At 36.2% G+C, this 23577-nt stretch overlaps 1 protein-coding gene across 3 annotated transcripts in view; it reads left to right on the top strand.

Moving 5' to 3' along the window:
• The window catches only part of rubcn (rubicon autophagy regulator), a 131033-nt gene extending 111344 nt beyond the window's left edge, over positions 1 to 19689 (top strand). For all 3 annotated transcript variants that reach the window (XM_059944377.1, XM_059944371.1, XM_059944386.1), the window contains 10 exons: positions 430 to 504; positions 3321 to 3381; positions 4541 to 4673; positions 5018 to 5163; positions 5268 to 5332; positions 5864 to 6102; positions 6835 to 6896; positions 9553 to 9706; positions 11908 to 12001; positions 13995 to 19689. In XM_059944377.1, coding sequence (XP_059800360.1) covers positions 430 to 504; positions 3321 to 3381; positions 4541 to 4673; positions 5018 to 5163; positions 5268 to 5332; positions 5864 to 6102; positions 6835 to 6896; positions 9553 to 9706; positions 11908 to 12001; positions 13995 to 14161 — 1196 coding nt within the window. In that variant the 3' untranslated portion in view covers positions 14162 to 19689. The remainder of the gene's footprint in view (positions 1 to 429; positions 505 to 3320; positions 3382 to 4540; positions 4674 to 5017; positions 5164 to 5267; positions 5333 to 5863; positions 6103 to 6834; positions 6897 to 9552; positions 9707 to 11907; positions 12002 to 13994) is intronic.
• The last annotated feature ends 3888 nt before the right edge of the window (positions 19690 to 23577 follow it).

The following is a 23577-nucleotide window of genomic DNA, read 5'->3' as shown; positions in this document are numbered from 1 at the left end:
AACTTGGTCTTCTCTTCTTCACTTGTTTTATGGGCTGCTTGGATTAATGCCACAGTTTGACTATCTCACAAAATCTTTATTTGTCACTTGAGCATAATGGAGAGGCGAGAATTAGTCAGAACTCATGACTGTTTTGGGGGAGAAATTACCTTTCCATTGTTAATAAACATGTTTTTTTTATTTTAAATGTTCTGCAGCAGAATATTGCACTAAAATGATCTATTTTTTGCTGTAAAAATGCATGGAGTTTCTTTTGACTTGAAGGAAACTATTGAATGGATGAGTACTCCAGGATGTGGTAGTCTGGTTTATTTTCTGCTTTTTAGGCAGATATAGTATGCATCCTGTCTGCATACTACTGATATTAACAATTGCGGCTGAAAAATGCCATTGGAATGATGTGAATCTTATTGTCACTGTGTCATACAGATTGTATTGATGAGTCTAACCTCATTCATATGTCAGCGAATGGGCTCTCAGCATCAATGGCATCATTGTTTTCAGGTACTTCATTAGAGAATTAGATGTTGTCTGATTTTTGTTTTCTCTTTGTTTCCTTCCCAATTCTTCCACAGTACTTAAGGGAGAGCTCAGTCTACTGCCAATAATTTATATATTTCCTTTTTTCTACATTTGTATCTTTTGTATCTTTATTTTGGTGAATCCATATAATGAAGATTGTTAGGAAAGTTAAGTCATCCTCGAGCTGCTGTAAGATGTAGGCTGCTATGAGTAATGTTAGAGTGTTCCAATTTAAGGGAACTTGGAAAAGAATGGAGGAAGAATATGGGAGATAAGTTGGGGGTTATTGATGTAAGGATCATTTAATGTTCTTTAAATGATGTCCTAAAGATGCACGATCCAATTTACTGTGAGCAAAATGCCTTTTGTTCCCAGCTTGATTAACTCACATTTTAAAATCCTCTCTTGCCTTTGGTGCTATGCAGATTTGGCAGCCCTTGTCCAAGTGGCCACTTATCACATGGCAATTAAGTTATTAATAACTGAGGTTGAATCAGTTCTGGAGTTGTTTTTTGTATTTAGTAGTAAAACAATTAAGTTACTGGCTTGGAACATATTTAAAGACAAATTCTACGGTGCTTTATATTCAAAGTATGAAATATATGTCAGTAATATCTTTTGGTGAAGAAAAATTGCCATTCTTATCTATTTGGCCTTGACAGATTCCAGATTCCAGACCCAAGACCCACCAACGTAGTACATACTTCTCTCCTGGTAGCAGTGAAGTGATGTCTGTTAGAGATGGACAGTAAAAGCTGGCTTTGTTAGCTGCATTTATGTCCTATGAATAAATTAGAATGAGGATCTCTAATTACTTTGCATCTAATTTGGAGCTGTTGAGGCCAGTTTGCCTATAATGGCACCTAGCAAAGATCACCCAACTGATTGCAACATTTGAGAGTGAATTGAGTTTATTAATGGGTTTGTAGATTTATTGTGAAAGGCTGCAGCTCTCCCTAGAGTTCTCTGGTGTTTTGTGTTGTGTTTTGTTTTAGTTAGGCTCAAGGAAGGACCTTTCCTTGAGAAGCAGAGTATGTTTTACTTTTGGATAGATAGAATCTGTTATACAGTATCTGCATAACATTGTTTAACAGGGAATGAGTTAAAAATAATAATTCTTATTGCTCCTATTATTTTCATTTCAATACTTCACATGAATGCATAAAGTTTAAGAATGCTTATCAAACAACAGACCATGAGAAACCCTAATGGCAACTGATTTACAGATAAGCATAAAATTTTAAGTCCAGAATATAAGTTAACTTGGAGGTCTGAGAAATATCTTTGAAAATAATTATGAATATGCGTGCCACATATGACAGTTCAAAATTATTGTAGCATCTCTCTTGGGAATGCATGATACCAAACAGCATCTATATTATAACATAATAGATATTATGGCATCATTGGACATTTTGCAAAATGCCCTGAGATTTTGTGTAAAAAGGCAGGAATATGGATGAATTTTCTTGTGATAGACATTAGTGTTTCGGGGTTATTCTGCACTGTTAAGATTATCATTGTTAAGATCCGCATCATTGTATTCCTGTGAATCACTGTTGATCAGAAACTCAATTAAACTAGTCTCATAAATAACACATAATTATCATGGTTTTAAGAGCACATCGGAGACTGAGTCTCATGCCGTGTTTAACTTACTTCCATGCCCTGAAAGTGAAAGAAATAGAAAGAGGTATATTGGATTTTCAAACATGGTAAAACTCATTGTTCTGTCTAAATTGATTTTAATGTTGTCCCATCTATTCTGCTTGTGCAGTTACTCTCAATTTAAAATACTGTTTTAATGGTTTGATCTTAAAGTTTGATCTGTTAGATTTTACACTGTCAATTGAGATCTGAGGAATGGTCCTTCTGTTAGTGTTGTGTTTTGGTAATGTTCTCAATTTCTAAAGACTTATTTTGAATTATCTCTTGTTAAACGTAATAGAAGTTAGATTTGTTGTTGCACTTTCAATATTACCATTTTTTTTAGCTGCTTGTTTTGAATATTGTTCAAAGTTTAGCCAAATGTTTTGTAGAATATGGTGTTACATAGATGTTACTTTTACTGTAGTTTTATTGAACATTATTGACATTCCTGACACAAAAATCATTTTATTCAGAAAATTTTGAGAAGAACTCACACACGCTTGCAAGTTGGGACCTATGTGATACTTGCACCTAAAAATTTTGTTAATTTAAGCACTATTGAAGATATGTAATGAAGCATAACTGCTTTATTTAATATCATTTCGAAATCTGGCAAAAAATTCAATTTATTTATACAGTTTAAAAATGTTACTTGCAGTACTGGACTGATAACTGGGTAATCATTATATATTGTAATTCCCTTTCTTGTTTAGAATAACTGTAGTTTTATTCCCATTGCATTGTCTTCTATTGCTGAAGTAATGTAATCATACTTGGAAAGCATTGGCTTAAAAAAGACACAATAATTAGGTTCCCCCCCCCCAGTGCACTTTGAGAACTTATAGTAAAGGAAGCAACTTGCATGTGCAACTGATGTAGTGTTGTATCTTTTAAAATCTCTAAGTGACTTGAGTTTCACAGATTTGAAAATCTTGTGGTTTTGAATGAGTTCCAGTTTTATTATTGTATTAATGTGTGTGAACTGCAAATTTTAAAATGAAAAGTTGGTATCTTGAGCTACAAAACGATTCACACAGCTAAAGTATAATAATTGTGTTCAACTATTGTTTGAAACATTGATCTGTGAGTTCCAAGTTCCGACTATTTAACAGTTACAGTCTTAACTGCTGTGTTTTTCTTTTTTGCAGATGCAGATATTAGGAGGAGTTTGGCTTCAAGCACCAAGTCAGTAATAAACTCTGAGTCCATGTAAGACTAAGTGAAATGTGTAGTGAAAAAATTGCCATTTTTCTGATTATGCTTTAACTTGTTGTAAAAGCTGATTCTATCCCACTCTGCCTTTTAAATTAAAATTTAGACTAATGTAAGGTATGCTGACTATTTTGCAGCTTCTCTTATGTAGCTTTAATGTTTCTAACAAAAATACAATTTTTAACTGTGGCAGACAGTTATTGACAAGAAACCTTAGTGGTTTCTCTCTTCAAATGTTTTGCTTAAGCTGGATACTTGGAGCATTTGTTAGTTTCAGATTTCCAGCATGTGCCACGCATGGTTCATGGGTTTTTCCCTAACGTGCTGTCAGATTTCTACCATCCCCTGGACAGTTGTTCCTTTGGTAGTCACACTTTATGCATCTATCCATTAAATAGCTAGTTATCTCTTTCCTTATCTGGATCCGCTGTTACTGACTCCTTTGTAGCCAGTATATCTTTTAGAAAAGTTTATTTTCAGATTTACCAAAAGGTTTTCCTTGTGATCATTTCTTTTTCTCCTTAGCATATTGCTTCATGGCAATGCTATCTGGAGACATTGCTAGAATTCCCACATATACCAATGATACTGATATGTCTTGCTACCTTTTCAGTATCTCTTGTTTGTTCTAATGTCAGCTGTTAAACTGGTAATATGAAGTGCTGATCAGGTTTCAATGCCAAATCTTCATTATTCTGCTTTTGTAAAATCATTCACTTGGACTTTTTACTGCTTCAAGCTAGAATGGAATTCAATTAAAAAAAAACTACATTGCATCTGGGGCAATGAAGCTACAGTGATTAAGGAAACAACTGACTGTAAAATCACCTGCCATAGGCAAGAAGTTAACTGTAAGCTTGTTTGCCATAGGCAAGAATAGTGGAAGCTTTATTTTCCGATAGTTGCCAGAGCTTTATGAAACTGCTAAAAGTGGTCATGTATTTAAAATGAAATCTTCAGAAATTATATTGAGGTTTATTCAGTCCTTGATCTTCAGATTCATCCTGTGATCTTATTCTGTACTTTAGAGCTTTTTCATCTCTGGACCTTTTTTGTGCGGAAAATGCTTTAAATTTTAAAACAAAATGGGACATTCTATAATAAACATGTGATTTCGATTGAAAGGGGGATAACTCAAACTTATTTTTTGTTCCAGTTCATTTTCATTCCTTCATTCCAATTCGGCTGAAGCAGTTGCTATGGGTCTACTCAAACAGTTTGAGGGAATGCAACTTCCTGCTGCATCAGAACTGGACTGGTTAGTTCCTGAGCATGATGCTCCTCAGAAGGTGAGGCATTTAGTTTCGTCATCTTGCAGCTAAGGACATATGAAGCCACAATTTAATTTATAAATAAAATCCATTGTTGAGGATTACAGGATACAATTTAATTTTTTAAGTCTTGAAGTCCACTGATGCATTTATTCACTTTTGTAGCAAGGTCTCCTGTTGGTTACTGGAGATGTAGATATTCAAATCACCAAAAATTGATGCTCAGAAGTTCAAATCTTTCTGTATACATCTCCTTGAGGAGCTGTAGAGCAGAGCTTGTAGATTTGTTTCTGTAGCCAAATGTAACTGATTGTGGACTAATTATTCTAATTCCACATGGAGTAACCTCCTCCTCCTTACAGCTTTTGCCAATTCCAGACTCTTTTCCGGTATCTCCTGATGATGGTGAGCATGCTGATATTTACCAACTACGAATAAGAGTACGTGGAAACTTGGAGTGGGCACCACCTAGGCCACAAATAATCTTTAATATTCACCCACCTCCCAAGTAAGAACTTGCTATACAAATTAAACTGGCTGTTTTTTTTATTTGATGAACATTTTTTAGATTGAACTTAAAATAATATCATTTACAATAATATGTTACTTTAGGAGGAAGGTGGTTGTTGCCAAACAAAATTACCGCTGTGCAGGATGTGGTATCAAAGTGGACCCTGGTGAGTGATATTCAGAAAGCTAATACAATAAAGTTCTGTTTGTACTTGGATAACCTTATATAATTCTCTGTATATCATGTTGTATTTATATTTAAAAGTTGTCTTAAAAATACCACATAATTTCTGTAGCACAGTTCTTCCTCATACCTTTCTTCTAGGTGGAGAATTTATTATTTTTTGGAAATCCTTTGCTAAATGGTACAAGATTTTGTGGTGTCTACAGACCTTTTAGCAGCCATGTCGCATGGAATTTAAATATTTCATGAAGTGGTACTGCTTTCTGAGACTATTGGAAAGGCACAATCACCACTTTTTCATGTCTCTGTCTTCCAGTGTTTGATTTAAAAATAATACTGCTGAAAGATGAGATGTTTTTTTTTGAAGAACAGCTACTTAGTCTTTTAAAGGGGAAGTAAGAAATTAGTTGAATGCAGATTTTTGTTTCCTTGAAATTTGCAGTGTAATTACTATGTGAAGAATATCTTTCCCTACTTGTTCCTGAGTGTAACAATTCCTACCTTTTCCTTACAGAATATATAAAGAGACTACGTTATTGTGAATATCTAGGGAAGTATTTCTGTCAGTGCTGTCATGAGAATGTGCAGTCATCAGTTCCAAGCCGAATATTGCGGAAATGGGACTTCAGCAAGTATTATGTCAGTAACTTTTCTAAGGATTTGTTGAATAAAATCTGGAATGATCCACTTTTCAACGTTCAGGACATTAATGTTGCTTTATATCGCAAGGTGAAGGCCCTCGATCAAGTTCACGTAAGCAATCTTTAAAAATTTTCCTGGTTAGCATGGAATTTAAATATTTCATTAAGTGGTACTTACTGCTTTCTGAGTGGAAAGGCACAATCGCAGTGCCTGTGGAGGGAATGGACTCTCGCTATTGTATTGTCATATGGTATTCATTTATGATGTAATATTCCAAATGGACATTTTAAGAACAATGTGATTTTTTTGGGTCAAATTTCATTCAATACCCAAAATAACATATTAAAGATATTTGTTCGTTTGTTTTGGCCTTAAAGAATCATAAGCTTGTTGACCTTGACTTTTCCCTCAAATGTTTCATAAGCCACCTTTAATATCAATCTAGTCATTCAAATAAATTAATCATATAGAAACATAGAAAACCTACAGCACAATACAGGCCCTTCCGCCCACAAAGTTGTGCTGAACATGTCCCAACCTTAGAAATTACTAGGCTCACCCACAGCTCTCTATTTTTCTAAGCTCCATGCACCTCTTAAAAGACCCTGTCGTATGTTTTTTAATTGGGCATCATCCAAAGATATGAGAATAGATCATTCACATGTAAGGCCAGTGTGAAAGCATTATTTTTTTAATAGCAATTCACTTGCCTGTTTGAAAACTAGCCATGGTTTTGTTTAAACAAGACAGTGAAATTAGTTATTTCTTCCAAGCAGCATTGTTTGTAATTAATCATAAAAGTATCGAAAAAATAGTGTTTTCTTTGTTTAAAATGTTTTGCAGATGTTGAGAGTGCAACTAGTTCACATGAAGAATCTATTGAAAACATGCAGGCTGGCAAAAGAGTAAGTAATTTTTTTCATTGAAAGCACAATTGTACACAATTCCTTTCTCTCGTATGAAATAGGCATGAAGAAGGTAGGAGAGGATAAAGATTGCGATGCTGTTTTTGACTTCTAGTGATTAAAAACAAGAGTACTGTAATAACTCTCAGCCTTGAAATACATCCAAGTTTAACTAAATGTTATTCATAATGGGTCTAACAATTCCATTCGTGGTACTCATTCCGATCACTGAAAACAGCTTGTATGGGGATTTTTTTTTAATCACCTGAAGTTGAGTAGAAAAGTTTTTGGGTTATTTACTGCAAGCTTGTAAATGCTTCTTAAAATATATTCATTAATTTCTCTAAACTGACTTGCTTATATACCCCAGAATTACTAAAATAAGAGAAGGATGTTGTTATATCCTTCCATAATAGCTTAGGACAAATATTGCAATTGCATTTTTAGTGTGCTTTATTAAGCCTGTTCTATTTAAGAAGAGTGAAGGCTGTTACATACATTATTAAACTAGTAAAAGACATTTTATTCCAATGTTTGCAGCTTTAATAGTTAATGCATAATGTCATCATGCTCTCCTGTTGTGGAGCATTTATGCCCCTAACATAATTTGTAAAGATGTTATGCAGTAGAACTTTTAGGCCCTCGTTTGTGCTCACTGTGAACATGTACTGGAAAATTCAAGGTTATGTTGCCCACAATTTTCTGGTTTTCTGTTTGAAGCTGAGAGGATGTTTACTGAAACAGCCATGTTCTTAAACTGTCTGTTTTACTTCTTCATTCTCCAGTGCAATGTGGAAACTTTCCCCAGATGTTCAAATGAATATCAAATATTCTTCATGTGTGGTTTTATCTATTTTTGAGTTGTACAGCATAATAAACAATGTTGCATGTTGTGGTTTACAACGAAAAAAGTACCAGTTAGGGGATTTTTACGACTAGGCCAAACAAGACCATTATAAATTAGTCTTGTCAGTTTCACAATGCAAAGTAGATTCAAATGAGTTTCTCTGTAATTTGATGCTAATGATATAACTGGTATACTTTGCTCACTGCCCTGCATGGTAACTGTGTTGGTAATATGGCTGTAATTACAAATGTCTTTGCTGAATAAGTATCAAGTATTTGATTGTTATCTAGATTGTACTCCAGAATTAACAAGGTCAGAGTTTTGGAAGTGGATGACATGGTTGACAGTACAAAACCTAGGAATACTATTGTATCACATGTATAGTTACAAAACTATAATTCACAACATGCCACAAGTTGGAGGAAATAAAGCTAGAAATTGTAAGAGATATTTAACTTATTTAGTGATTCATTTGGCCATTCCAGTTCAAATGAGCCTGCACCACCCAGTTACACCCATATGACCAATTAATCTACTAACCCGTATGTCTTTGGACTGTGGAAGGAAACCAGAGCACCCAGAGGAAACCCATGTGGCTACAAGGAGAATATATAAACTCCTTGTAGACAGTGGTGGAATTGAATGTAATAATGCTATGCTAATTAAGAGTGGAAAACATCAAGTTCCTTGGGGTGCAGATCTCGGACAATCTCACTTGGTCCAGGAACACCACTGAGATTATGAAATGAGCCCAGCAGAGATTGCACTTTCTGAGGAAGCTTAACCAAGCATCGCTCTCCACTAACATCTTAACTACATTCTACAGAGGAGTGGTTGAGAGTGTGCTGGCCTTTTGCATCACAACCTGGTACTCCAGCTGCAGTGCTGCCGACAAAAAAGCCTTGCAGAGGGTGGTTAGGGGAGCAGAGAAGGTTATTGGGATCTCCCTACCTTCTGTCCAAGACCTCTTTCAGAGTCGATGCCTCCAGAAGACACGGTACATCATTAAAGACCCCTCACACCCTCTCCAAGAACTGTTTGTTCTTCTGCCATCAGGTAAACGTTACAGAAGCATCAAAACTAAAACCAAAAGGCTACTAAACAGCTTCCTCCCACAGGCAGTCAGACTGCTAAATAGCTGCTCTACCTGACTCTACTTTGGACACTTTTAACCTTCACTGGACACTTATAACTTGTTTTTAACTGACATGTGGCTGTTGTGTTTTACTATTTATTGTTATGTTTATTATTTAGTGCTGCGTTTGTTATGTTATGATTGCACTGCTCCTGGGAAACGCTGTCTCATTCTGCCCTGCAGAGCTGATGTATGGTTAGAATGACAGTAAAGTTTTTGAATCTTGAATCTAACTGGTACCATACTGGGCTGCCCCTGAGATGTTGTTTCTTGACTGTATTACCATATCTCAGAGACACTGGGTAGAAGTTTTTGTTTTGTAAATTCTTATGGAATGCATCAATTGGTTCCACTCTCCTTTGCCACTGATTTAATTGCTGCAGTTTCTCTACCATTATACATTTTACTTGACTAAGAATTGTATTTAGTAAACTCACAAATGATTTAAAAGAAATTGTAATATCACACTGAAATTTTCCAACTATGATTGTGTGTACTTTAAACCATGAAGAGTATTAGGATATTTTTAGTCTTACATAAAGAGATGGTCATAGATTTTGAGTTCTTTAAGATTTAACTTTCAGATATGCCAAATAGGGGCATACTTTTTGGTAAGACTGTAAAGCTCCAATATTGCTTGCACAATAACATATTATTATATTCTGCTTTTGTAGTCTTCTGGATAACTTTGACAGAGAACCGGGTCATCTCACTGAAGATCTTCATCTATATTCACTAAATGATCTCACGGCTATAAAGAAAGGGGAACTAGCTGGAAGGCTGAAGGACCTTGTGAAGATAGGCTCAGCCCATGTGGCCCAGTGTATGGTATGCAGCATTGAGACTCTCAGGAATGAATGCAACATACTATAGAAATAAGCATGATGTATCTAAACGTTTAATGCAGCATATGCTGACCACTATCCTGTAAGTGCAATGGGTGTAATATGATAATGGCAAATAGAATAGAAACATCCAGTTAGGTAGCTGCTGCCAACCTGATCAGTTTAACTAGTGTTACGTATCCTGTAACTGGATAACTTACCAGCAAAGATAGTTAAGATTCAGCAAAGATCCGTTGAAGTCTGATGTCACTATTTTCAAACGTTTTTATTTATAAAGGGGCACAAAAGTAAGGTTAATACAAACATTCAGATAATGCACGTCATCAATACTCAATCTAAAGCGCGGGTATAGTAATAATCATCATTAAGAAGTAATCTCGGCTGTTGTCTAGGGGATAATATTTTGTCCGTTGGAGATATAAAAGTCACTCAGAAGTCTGCAGACTTTAGCCTTTCGGGGAATTGCTGGGTTTCACGTGTTTTAGAGGGATTGGTGAAAAACGAAAAAAACTTGCCCGGGTCTTTATGAAGCCACTCTGTAAAATCAGGGGAATGTTGTTTCCCCGTTGTTAGTTCGAAGTCCTTCTCGGTATTATCAGCCACCCGTTCCCCAGGCAAAGGAGTTAGGAGCGCATGTGGCATTGAGTGGCTTCCAGCCACGGGAGCACTGAGCGAGGGTGTCCTTCTGGTGCGTCGCTGGGGTACTGCCTCCTGCAGTCCCCTTTTATCTTGACTTTCAGAGTTGTAGATGCCCATCAAAGTAGGGAGATGCAATCCCCACCCCCACATTGCCCGAGGGTGTCCATATCCATGGTAGCTGTCACGTAGCAGGGACGTGCACGTCACACAGGTGCCTCTAAGAACAATGGCCAAAACTGTTGCATTGTCTCTCACTTCCAAGACCCGAATTAATAGCGATCTTGCGATTCTCCGGAAGGAGGGGGCTGCTCCCGCTCCTTCGGCCCCTCAGAGCTGTGGTACATTCATAACACTAGCAGTCTGTTTTTTGCTGCAGATTTCAGCATCTGCAGTCTCTTGTCTCCGTGGTGGTTGTCTGCCGTAGTGAACAATGACAGGAAACCTGTGCAGGAGAGATTTTAAAATAGAAAAGCCGTTGCTTTGGGGATATTTCCGCTCTCGACCTCAGAGGTCCCAGTCCAGTGGTATGAGCAGTCGTCATAACTGGCACCTTTTGTGGATGCCTTTGACTAGTTCTGTGCCTTGTCAAGCCCTTTGCTCTTCATGGAGCTGATTTTGCATGCTGGGAGAGACATGTCCCTATTTGCTGGGGTGTAAGGTCTGCTGACTACTCTCACCTGGTTTACCCCGCCTGTTAAGGCAGTGCACTGTGGTGTGGCCACTGTCGCATGCACACGGCTACGTGGAACCACAGGTGAGTGCTGAGAATATAGTGGGGACCAGAGGTGCTACCCCTCCCTGGACACCCTATGTTGTCTTCATATTTCAAAGTTAATTTGGTGTGTGACTATTAACCTATTTGGTTTAATAGCTTTATGAGAAAAATGAATAGATGATGTGCTTTTATTGCAGAGTTCTTACAGGGTGAAAGAGGAATTTCTAACCTTTTCATTTTCCTTGTTTGGTTTTCTTCTACATAGATAAATTCTGCTTTTCATCAGTATAGTTCAGTGCTAGCGTATATGTAAGTTCATCGCATATATTGTGGACACCATGTATATTGTAATGTTATGCATTCCATTTAAAATTAGCCTAGTGATGTTATCTTACTCATTAAGATTGGTAAAGTTTTAATTTGTCTCTGTTTATTTATTGGCATACAGTGTGGAGTGGGCCCTTCCGTCCCGTTGAGCCATATCACCCAGCAATCCCCCCGTTTAATCCTAGCCTAACCAAGGCAATGATCAATTAACCTACCAGTCAGTATGTCTTTGGAATACAGGAGGAAACTGGAGCACTTGGAGTAAACCCATGTGGTTACGGGGAGAATGTACGACCTCCTTACAGGCAGTGTCGAGCGATGAACCTGGGTCGCTGGTACTGTAAAGTGTTGCTGCCCCAACTTAGGAATTTACTTAGGAATGTGACTACTAACTTCCCAACATTATTTTCAGTTCTGCTGATGTATTAACTAGTGTTCTTTAAAGTGAAATCTTGCAATTAAGAAACTATTTAAGAATAACTGGTTTGTTTTGCTTTGCTTAGCTTTGTCAGGCTAAAGGCTTCATCTGTGAATTCTGTGGTAATGATACTGATATCATCTTCCCTTTTGAACTCCACAAATGTAAAAGGTGTGAAGGTTAGTATTTAATGGTTGTACTCTCTGGTAAGAACATCTTGGGAGTCTATTATTAAGCATTTGTTCAAAAGCCTCAAGTCACAAATAAGCATGTGAAACTTATTTGTGGTCTGACTATGTGAATGCCTTATACATAATCGTAAAAAGATACGCCACGGAAACAGGCTGCACCAACCTTCAGCCACCCTTCCACACTATCAATTCTATCCTGATTCTACCAATCATCCTTATGCTAGCTAAGGGCAACTTACAGTGTTCAATTAATTTATCCACAGATAAAGTTAACTAAGTAAGTAATGTAAGTATTCAATAGAACTTCAATTAATCTTGAAGACAAAAAGCTTATTTTCTTTTATTTTGTATAGTTCAGGTCCCCATTATATACTTTGGTTTTTCTCATTCTCGGTGCCTTTCCAGTTACACCTGACACCACTGAGTTGATAAAAACGGTTCAGGAAGGCAGATTTTTTTCTTAGATGCAATTAGATGTAATGGCTCACTCAGATGTTTGAATGCTTGCCGCTAATTCCATTCTTTGCTCAGTGGATTCTAGTTAATTGGGACACATACACAGAAATACATTTTTGCCCAATTAAGCGACTGCCCCAGTTAACCGGTTTCTTGGAAATAGTTAGAAAGGTATTTTTAAAAAAAGGCAAACTGTCGTTTAACTGAGTAACAAATTATGTATTTAAATGAAATGCAGAACAAATTAGAACACTACCGGAGCCACTACAGTACTATAAAACTGTATTGGTTTCTAACAGTTATCGACAGAAGAAATCATCCAGCATACCTGCCATGTATGGCACTGCATCTAGTCACATTGTTACACACTTAGCTTGTCAGGTTAGCAAGGGTGAGCAATAGTGTAAGAAAGTTCAGGGCACATTCAGATCCACGATGATGAAATCTGAAGTTTACTGCGAGCACCTGAACCTCTGACTTCCCTTTTCTGTACAAAAATTGATGACGACTTCATTTCCAAATGAATCCTTTTATATTGGAAACAACAGTTAAGTTAAATAATGATGTTTTTCCTAAAAAAAAATAGCCAATGGTGGTACTAATCTCTAGCTATTCAACTGTCGAGGTTAAAATATTCTCCAATTATTTTCTTTCTAATTAGCAGATAGGTCTCAAATTACATTTAAACTTGAAAACAAAAGAGGGTGTAGAATTGAACAAAAATTAATGGACAGCTAGAGGATTAGAAAGCTTTTAAAAACTAACAGAAGGCAACTAAAGAGCAATGAGAGGAAAGATGATGCTAGTTAGAAGCTGTTTGGCACAAATCTTCTATCCCAATTAAGCAGCAAGGTGTCCCAAAATAATGAAAGGAATCCTGGCTGTTTTCTCAATTAGTTTTTGTTCTTCAAGAGCTGTCCCAAATAAGCAGCTGACCCAATTAACCGATGGAGAATTAACCGGAATCCACTGTATTTATTTAAATCAGTTTTTAATTGTTGGTTTCTTTTCTGACATGGTGACGGTCTCTTTTAAGGTTGCTTGTTTTTTTTCCCTGCACTGTATGAAACTCGCCTGTATCTACGTTGCTTCCATTGCTGCAAATGGCATCCTCCAGCTCTGGCTGTTCACCCCTTCCGTTGCAGCTGTAGTCACCTACACCCTGCAAGTTCCTTCATAACCTGCTTTGGCACACCACTACTCCTTTAAGACTTACTGAAAACTTGTCTTCAAGTGAACTTTTAGATGGTTTTCCTACTATCTTCTTTGACTTTACCCATTTTTTGGCTAGATGCTAGAGATAAGTTTTAGTTTAAAGCAGACAAGTAGAAACTGTTTGATCCATTTTTATTTTGAAGATTTGTTTGGTCTGTGCTCCTTAGATAATGTGAATACCAATGCTAATCAAGTTCATTGTAGCATTTATAATTTGTATTTGTGCTCACACCAAAGCTCACTTTTTATTTTAATGAATTTCTTCCTGAAATGTGTTTTAGTAAAATGAAAATTTTTTTTGTTTCTTCAGAATGTAAAGCATGTTATCACAAATCCTGCTTTAAATCAGATCACTGTCCTCGTTGTGACCGACTTCAGGCACGTAAAGAATTGCTTGCTAGAAAAACCATAAAATGTTATTCATCAGAGGATCAAGGAGGAGAAAATGAGAGTTCACAGTGCATGGATTGTGATTGAGCAAGAAGACATAAGTTAACAAAAGTACTTGAATTTTTTTCAATGAAGCATGCACTTTTTAAAAATTTGGGACCGGCCCCAATGCCCATACCTAACTCTGCATACTGATAATACAACCTATTGCCTTCCATGAGCAAAGCTTATTTTGGTGATACTGTCTTTGCTGGTCAGTAAGTTGATAATACCTTATCCATCCTTGTTAATTTAACAATCTGTTTATTTAAATGCTTTTAGAAAATGTGTGATTGAATGTCCAAAAACTTTTTGTTTGGTGGGAGGGAAGTGATTGTTCAGTCTGAGCAGTGTGTGTATTGTATAGCACTGAAGCTCCTTGCTGGGTTCTAGGAAGTAGCCGTATTCATGTTGGAGGAATGGTGTTTCAGTCAGTTGAACTAATTGCACTTGTCATTCACATCTTGGACAGTGGAGAAAAGTACTTGTATATCTGGTATTCTATGTTTAACAAATAGATATCACTGACATTTTTATTACTACTTAATTGAATTATCTGGTGGTATTTTAAGATCAGATGCTGTTGGGACAGATGTGTGTTTTGGATACAACTGTGAGGACCTTTATTCAATACCTTAAGACTTCCAAGAATGTTTAGAGCTAAAAATTCAGGTTAGCAAACTTAATTATTCGAATATGAAAGACTATTCAGGAATGTAAAAAAAACCTAGCTTCTGTCTGTTTGTTATTGAAACACAGCACCTGAAGTATTTGACTGGATTGTCAGAAAAACATTATGATTGAAAGAGTTTTACTAATATTGTTTTATTTCTGGGCTATTTCATTATACTGCTGACTTGGATTAAATCAATCTTCTATGAATGCAGTATGACTTATAGCAAAAGGTTTTTATTGAGGCACTCCAGTGTACAAATTGTGAAATGTATTGAATATCATCAAAGCTATTTGGTTATTTATTGTTATTTGAGTTTGATTATAACTTAACTGTTTATATTTTATGTGCAAGCCAGTTTGTTCATTTTAGCTATATATGAAATGTATAATGCTATAACCTGCATTCTGAATAGTTTGGAGATCAATTTTATTAAAAGTGCTGCATAAAAAATTAGGTGTAGACCGAATTGAATAGTTGAGAGACATCTTTACACCTCTTGAGAATTTGTACTCTTAGATGAAGCCAATTAAAGTTCATTTACTAATGCAGTATGATCACTCGTTTGCAATGCATATTTGGAACAGTTATTGTTTCATTAGAATGTCTTCAGATAAAACTTGAGCCCATTTCAGGCAGCCACATGGCTGTAAACAAAAAGGTGATAGTTTAATTTGTTCGTCAAATAATAAAATCAAAACAAAAGTATTATATTGTTTGCAACAGTCTGAAATCAGCCTTTAATTTATTTAAATCCTAATGTTTATTTGATTCTAATGATCCAATCTACTTCTTTCAAATGGAACTCAGTTCAATTTATGTTCAAAAGTAACCTTGTATAAAAGACATTGGTAGGTTTTTCAAATCTTGTAGATTTAATTAACTATCTGTTTGGGGATTTTTTCCTTTCTTTTTTATGACTATTCTCTGTCACATACAGCAAGTCCTTAATATCATTTTCTCTCAATTCTTTTTTTCCTGTTTGGGAAAATATGACTAGATTCATTGCAGTTTGATTGTACATTCTTATAATTTCAAAGACAAACTACTATATGTCTAAAAAGGGAGATTTGTAATAGAGAATCAAATGCTAAGATAGACACATCACCTCTTATTTCATGCTATGTAGGGGACTGATATTTGTGAAAGTTTCCATGCTGTATGATTCTGAAAAGAAGATGGAACTATTTATCTAAATCTGAGATGGATTAAGAACAAGAGGCGGAGGCTCTGTCCTTTTGACCCCTTGAGCCCCTCTGCCATTCAACAAGGTCATAATCAATCTCTTGCCTCAATACCCATTTCATGTCGTATCTCTTGATTCCTCTAAAATCCAGATCTGTTTAGAACGTAGGCAATAAATGAGCCTCCATAGCCTTCTAGCACTGATGATTCCAAAGTGAAGATTCAATTGAAAATTCCAAGTGAAGAAATTTCTCCTCATTTCAATACTAAAAGGTCTAACCATATTTCAAGACAGTCCCCAAGTCTAAACCATGCCAACCAGGGGTAATATTCTCCAGTATCTAACCTATTGGACAACCTTTAAAGAAAAATGTGTGTCTCAGTGAAGTCATATTTCACGGTAATCTATAAAATTGATGCTAAGACTACTCAATTTCTCCCCCAAATGACCTCCATCACAGGAACCAGCACAGTGAGCCTTCCCTGCACTTTATAACTGTTTTTGAAGTAAAGAAAAGAAAGTTATACATGACACTCAAATAAAGACTCGGCAAGACCCTATGTAATTATAGTGAGAAGTACTTTTACTAAAGTTATTTTGCAGCTAGACCCATTGAATCATTTACTTCCCTAAATGCTTGCTGCACCTTTATGTTAGCTTTATGCAAGGACACACAGCTCCCTTTGAAAGTTACTATTTCTTAAATGCTCAGCATTTCAATATGTTTTTTTTCCTACTTAAGTAGATAACTGCTCATTTTATTGCATGGTACTGCATCTAGTGACACTGTTGTGCACTTAGATTGTCTACATCTTGCTTCCTCATCTCTATTCACATTTCCACTTAGTTTCTTGGTCGTCAGCAAACATAAAAATGTTAGATTTGATCATCTGCTGCAATCTTTATGCTATTCTGCTGTTCTGTGCTTATCGGTGTATTTATCTTTTTACTGCTGTATGTATTGTTCAGTCTGTGAGCCTCATATAAGCAGGGAATTCCTTTGCACCCTGCGCTATGCGTGACAATTAATCTAATCACCAAAGGCATTGATAAGGAGTGTGAATATTTGCAGCCCACACTCAGACACCCACAGTAACACACTAGATACTGTATCATTTTGAGAAAGACTTATTTATTCCTTGTCTTTGTTTTCGATCTGTTATTCCAACTCTAAATCCATCCTGGTAAATTCATTCCATGAAGAACAACTTACCAGGCCTTATTGAAAGTCTTATGAATATACATTTACATCAATTTCTTGTCTGCAAATTTACTGTTCTAGAAACCTTAAAGAACTCCTTTAGATAAGTTGACCATTATTCCCTGTCCACAAATTCATGTTGACACTATTCAGTAAAATTTAAAAAAGTCTTGATATTCAAATCCTTTACAATGGAATCCAGCCGTTATCCACTTGTGATGCCTGGCAACCAGATCAGTGGTTTACCCCTTATGGTCGTGGTCTCATGTTTGGTATATTCCAAATTGAAGAAACTGTTCTAGGATCTACTGAATTTTAGAAGATAATATCCAATTAATAAAGTTAATTTATTTTAATTACAGTTGTGATTTGGAGGTTTTTAAATTTTGCATTGATTAAAAGATACTCCCTTAAAACTCTGCAGCCATTAATTATAACCTTTGAACATAGATATAAGGAAATAATGTACTTATGGAGCGGCAGGTTCCCACTGTGCTAATATCTAAGCTTGGTAGAATGATGTGTCTTTTTCTGTTTTTGTATGCCACCTGCAATGAACTATCATTTGAAGTTGGAGAAAGGTCACAGTTTGTGTTTCTCCTCATCTGTAATCAGTCATCTAAATACTACAATTTGAGAACAATTAGTGGTGAGCTATCATGATATACAATCTGAATATTTTAAATTACAGCATGTAAAATGTTCTCCTAAGAACGTAGAAAAATTCATTGTGTTTCATAAATGATACTTTCTTAATAGCTCAATTTCCCTCTTACCTGCCCTTGCCACGCACACACACTTCCGAAAAAGTTAATCTCCAGTTGATAATCCCGCATTTTGGATGCAGAAAGGGAAGACATAGTAGTGTATTGAACCTGTGATCAACCAGTTTTCCTCTTGTGGCATCAGATTGTCTATTACATAAAGGAACCATAACCTACTTTGTTTTTATTAATTATTTTTCCAGTTTATCTTTAACTGTGTATTTAAAAATGAATATATTATAATTGTTTTAAACAGTTTTGTGTAGATTCCTCTTTGAATCTGGTCTCTGAATGTTCTCCTTACCCCTTTTTTTAAAACAATTGGTACTCCTTTATTATTTCATGAGGAAATTATGAAGAAGGAAAATGACTTCAAAGTGCTTGTTAAATGGAAACTGCTGGTAGTTTTGGGCAAATCATGTGAATGCGTGCACTATAACATTTAGTTTGCTCTTCTTTATATAGTGTAAACTCCAGTAAGAGCACATCTGGATAACATAACAATAGTTGTGAAAGTTTCTCATTATGTCTTGTACTTTTGTATCATATATTGTAAGTAAAGCATACAAATCTCACATATTTCTAATTCATTCTGTGTAAGGGAGTGAGTGGTTTTCATGTTTTAACTTTTTTAAGATTGCAAGAATAAACCACTAAAAAGTTTTGTGTAATAACTACAGTTCTTAAAGACAGTTCATCTTCTAAATAATTTCATATGTTCATATACATATGAAATATTTGCTAGAAAGGAAGTTTTATTCTTTCAAGCTTATCAAAGCCACCAAGTGGATCAGCCATCTTGACAAGTTATCCTCATTTCTTTGTCAGTACCTCTTGTACAGATCTGCTGTACTATGACTTAGAAATATTGATATTGGAAAATTAAAAGTGTTAAGTTACTTCGATTGCACTTGTTGCTAGTTATTATTTATACACTGAATATGGGCCAGGGTGATTGAATATTGGTTGTATTTACTTAAGCCATGTATTGGGATGATTCCAGAGGGAATATTGAGGATAATACACATATAAATAGAATAGAAAAATATGGAAATATTATTATCTGTAATTTCAATAAATAGTGCAGAATTGAAATTTTAAACAAGTTGTGAAATACTCTGACTAGCTAGCACTATGAAGTGGGGTGGGGGGAACTGGGTGGTCTATATTTCAGGTAACAGATTCACTATTGCAGTGTACAGTCCTTTCAAACTTAAATTTTAATACCTTTTTTTAAAGAATAAGCTGAATAAGATGCAGTAAAACATACTTCCATTAATCAGATAAATGCATGGACATGTAATAAAATTCCTATTGGATGACAGATACAACAGAGTTATATAACTGATATAATATCAATAGGCATGCTTATCCAGTTTTTCTGGCTACATCAATTAAAATGATTTGTATCAAGTCCAATCTGATGAAAATTTGTCATGTAGTGAAGTACTCCAGTACAGAAATCTAATGTATTATTCTCAGTTAATTTCATAAAATAAACATTAATGAGTGTTATATTTGCTGATTTATAAAACCCTTGCATTTGTATGGTTTTCTAATTTTAGTGTTAATTCTCAATATCCTGTATATGAATTGCTATTGAAGCATTGGCATATGTAAAACTCTAATGTCAAAATCTCTATTTTAATCCAGACGGGGATTGTTTGATTCTTGTATATGGTTTGAACTGAAGTTGAACAAATTTGTATTGTAATCCCATTCTGTAACCCACAATAAAAAAACATTCCAAAACATGTTCTGATTTTTAATAAATCTTTAAGTACCATTCAAAGATTTCTTAAGCTACTAAGATTTCAAAGTCCTTCAGCTTCTTGCATTGGATAAATCAAAAATTCTTCAGCATATTTCTATTAAATTATAAACAATTAAGTTACTATTTAATTTGTATCCGGCAGTGCATCAAGGGCATATAGGAAGTGTAGACAATTTCCAAAGTGGAAAACAGCAGCCTGTGTACAGCAGTTAATCTGCTTCATAAAGAATTAATCATTTGTAGAAGACAAGATCCCAATTTGGATTCCAAGGGGATCCTTTTGGAATATTTGACATTAACTAATAGATATTATAAAAAGATTTAAATATATGAATTCCTACTTAATATGTGAAGCAATCTGGAATTTGCACGATGTGTTTTAGGGCATACCAGAAATATTGAATGGGTATTGAAGTACTTCTGAATTATCACTGTTATATTAGAACATTATAATTAAAAAAACTTATTTAAACAAAAAGCAAAATATTTAAACAACTTAGGAGCTTGATCTCAAAACTACAATTACCATGTTATGAAAATCTACACGTTATTGGTACAGCAAATGAATGGGAACAAAGTGTAGTCCAGCTTGCAGGATGCCACTTGGCTCCAGAGTTGGATGGGTCAGCTCCCTGTGTCCAGAACAGGTCAGTAAGGGTGAGCAATAGTGGAAGAAATGATCAAATCTGCAGTTTCCTGCAAGCACCTGAACCTCTGATTTCACTTTTCTGTGCAAAAATTGATGACTTATTTGTTCCCAGGTAAATCCTCTTATATTGGAAACTACAGTTAAGATAAATAATGATGTTTTCCCTAAAATAATTGCCAATACTGTAGCGGTGCTCATCTCTAGCTCTTAAACTGTTTGAGGTTAAAAAATTTTCTCATTATTTTAAATACCATATATCTCAAATTACATTTAAACCTGAAAAGAAAAGAGGGCATAGAATAGAACAAAAATTAGTGGGTAGCTAGAGGAATAGAAAGCTTTCAAAAACTAACAGCAACTGAAAAGCAATGAGAGAAAAGATGAAATATGAAGGTAACCTAGCCAATATATAAAACAGGACATGAAAAGTTTTTTGTCACATTTTTAAAGAGGCAAGAGTGGGCATTAGGCAGCTGGAAAATAACAACGGAGAGTATTAACAGGATAGCAAAGAACCATAGAACACTACGGCACAGTACAGGCCCTTCAGCCCTCCATGTTGTGCCAACACATAAAATCCTTAAAAAAAAGTACTAAACCCACACTACCCCATAACTCTCCATTTTTTTTCATCCATGTTCCTCTCCAAGAGGCTCTTAAATACCCCTAATGTTTTGGCCTCCACCACCATCCCTGGCAAGTCATTCCAGGCACTCTCAACCCTCTGTGTAAAAAAAAAACTTACCCCTGATATCTTCCCTAAACTTCCCTCCCTTAATTTTGTACATATGCCCTCTGGTGTTTGCTATTGGTGCCATGGGAAACAGGTACTGACTATCCACCCTATCTATGCCTCTCATAATTTTGTAGACCTCTATCAAGTCCCCTGTCATTCTTCTATGCTCCAAAGAGAAAAGTCCCAGCTCTGTTAACCTTGCTTCATATGACTTGTTCTCCAATCCAGGCAACATCCTGGTAAATTTCCTCTGCACCCTCTCCATAGCTTCCACATCCTCCCTATAATGAGGTGACCAGAATTGGACACAATACTCTATGTGCGGTCTTACCAGAGATTTGTAGAGTTGCAACATGACCTCTCTACTCTTGAACTCAATCCCCCCCCCCCCCCCCATTAATGAAGCCTAGCAAACCATGGGCCTTCTTAACTACCCTAATCATCTGTACAGCGACCTTGAGGGACGTATGGATTTGAACCCCAAGTTCAAATCCTTTGTTCATCCATAAGAAATGACTAAATATTTTTGCATCATTCTTTACCAATGATTGCTCCAGAAGTCAAACCCTTTATTCAATAACATACAATTAAACATTACTGAGTGTTATCTCAGCAGTCATCAACAGATACAGCTGGTCCCAATGGCCAAACTGCCACAAAATAAGCAAGAATACGTAACTTCTTCCTTCACTTTTACCGTGCCCCCACTCAACTAGTTACCATAATAAACGTGCATCCCAGAATACAAAGAGAACATATACATGAATCCTACATTCCAACCCCCTAATTACTATAATAATTACAACTACATGCTAACAATACACAGGAGACATGAAATCTCAACATTTACACAAATGTCCTCTTCTGAGCAGCAGTCTATCCTGGATTTTGATCTTCTCATGACAAATCTGTCGTGAATTGCTGCTGCCAAAGTTCATTCAAGTGCAAAACTGAAGTTCCATTAACTGTCTGGTCTGCCCAAGAGCGATCTCTTCCACCACCACTGTCTCCTTTCAATTAACAGTCCAAGCCAGCATTATTTTGTTGCATAAGGTCCATCATTAACACTGTGAATCATCTGTAATGGCTCCAATACCTCAAACACATTCAATCCTATAAGCAAACACAAGGAAATCTGCAGTTGCTGGAAATTCAAACAACACACTCAAAATGCTGGTGGAACACAGCAGGCCAGGCACCATTTATAGGAAGAAGCACTGTCGATGTTTCAGGCCGAGACCCTTCGTTCTATATAAGCGTTTCAATTTCTGGCAAATAAACATGCTTCAGGTGAGACCATTCCTGAAGATCTCTCTGACAAGGGATGTTCCTTTTGTGGATAGGCATACATTTCTGTGTATAAGTGTTAGGCAGTTAACAATAGTTTTCACTATCTACAACAGCCATTTCCAATTCTGAAGCAACTAGCTAAGCGCAATCTTCTCTTGATCCATGGCAAAAGGAAATGTGTGTTCCTTTTCCCATCATGTTGAGCTTGTTCATGAGGCTCACTGTGCAGAACACTGCTATATTTCCTTGAACCAGGAAAGCATAATTTAACTTTCTGAGACTTCTCCTGAACTGGAATTATAGGAGGTTCACTATCGTGATCACCAGCCCCTGTAAGCCCTTTAGATACCAGGGTGGTACTCACTGCGGGGTTTGTTTCATTCCAGCTGCTACCATCATTCTGAATCTTTGCAGATGTGGAGGTAAGTCAACCAAGTGTTTCAAGCTGGTTGACAAGTGGTTTGTGGTCTATTTCAAATCTGAATTTAGTGTCTATCAAATAGCAGCTGAAATGTTCACAAGCCCACATGAGAGTCAGCCTCTCCTTTTCGATTTGGGTGTAATGCTGTTCCATAGGAGTCAGTACTATTGATGCATATCCATTCACCACTGCAGTTTTGCATGAGCACTCCCTACTTGGCCAAAGGAAGAGGCATCTGCTCAGACCTTGATTGCTTTGTTCAGATCAAAGAATGAAAATGTTGGTGGAGAGATTAGCTTTGCTTTAATTGTTGAGAATGACTTCTGTTCTGCGTCCCAGATCCAAATGTTTCTCTGAGAGAGGTGCTCATGTAGTTTTGTTTTCTCTGCCAAATCTGGAATGAACTTTCCCAGTTGATTTACAACTCCCAGTTGGTTGTAAACTTTCCTAGTTGGTTTACAAAACTGCAGATCTCTGCCACATTCGTAGGTTGTTCTGTGTTCCAAACTCCTACTGGTTTGTCTGAATCTGGTTTCACTCCCTCTGAGGAGAGTTGGTGGCCTAAGAACTTCACCTCCAACTTTGCACATTCACATTTCTTTTTGTTCAGGGTGATTCCAGCCTGTTTCAGTTTCTCCAAGGCAGCTTCCACTTTTTTGTCATGTTCCTCACTTGAGCCTCCGAAGATGGTTATATCATTCATGTAGCAGTGTTTTCCCTCCAGTGCCTTCAAAATTTGGTTCATCCTCATAGAGTTCAGGGCTTGATAA

This window comes from Hypanus sabinus, chromosome 2 (genome assembly GCF_030144855.1).
Source record: "Hypanus sabinus isolate sHypSab1 chromosome 2, sHypSab1.hap1, whole genome shotgun sequence".
Taxonomy (NCBI): Eukaryota; Metazoa; Chordata; class Chondrichthyes; order Myliobatiformes; family Dasyatidae; genus Hypanus; species Hypanus sabinus.
This window is presented reverse-complemented; position numbering and strand designations above follow the sequence as displayed.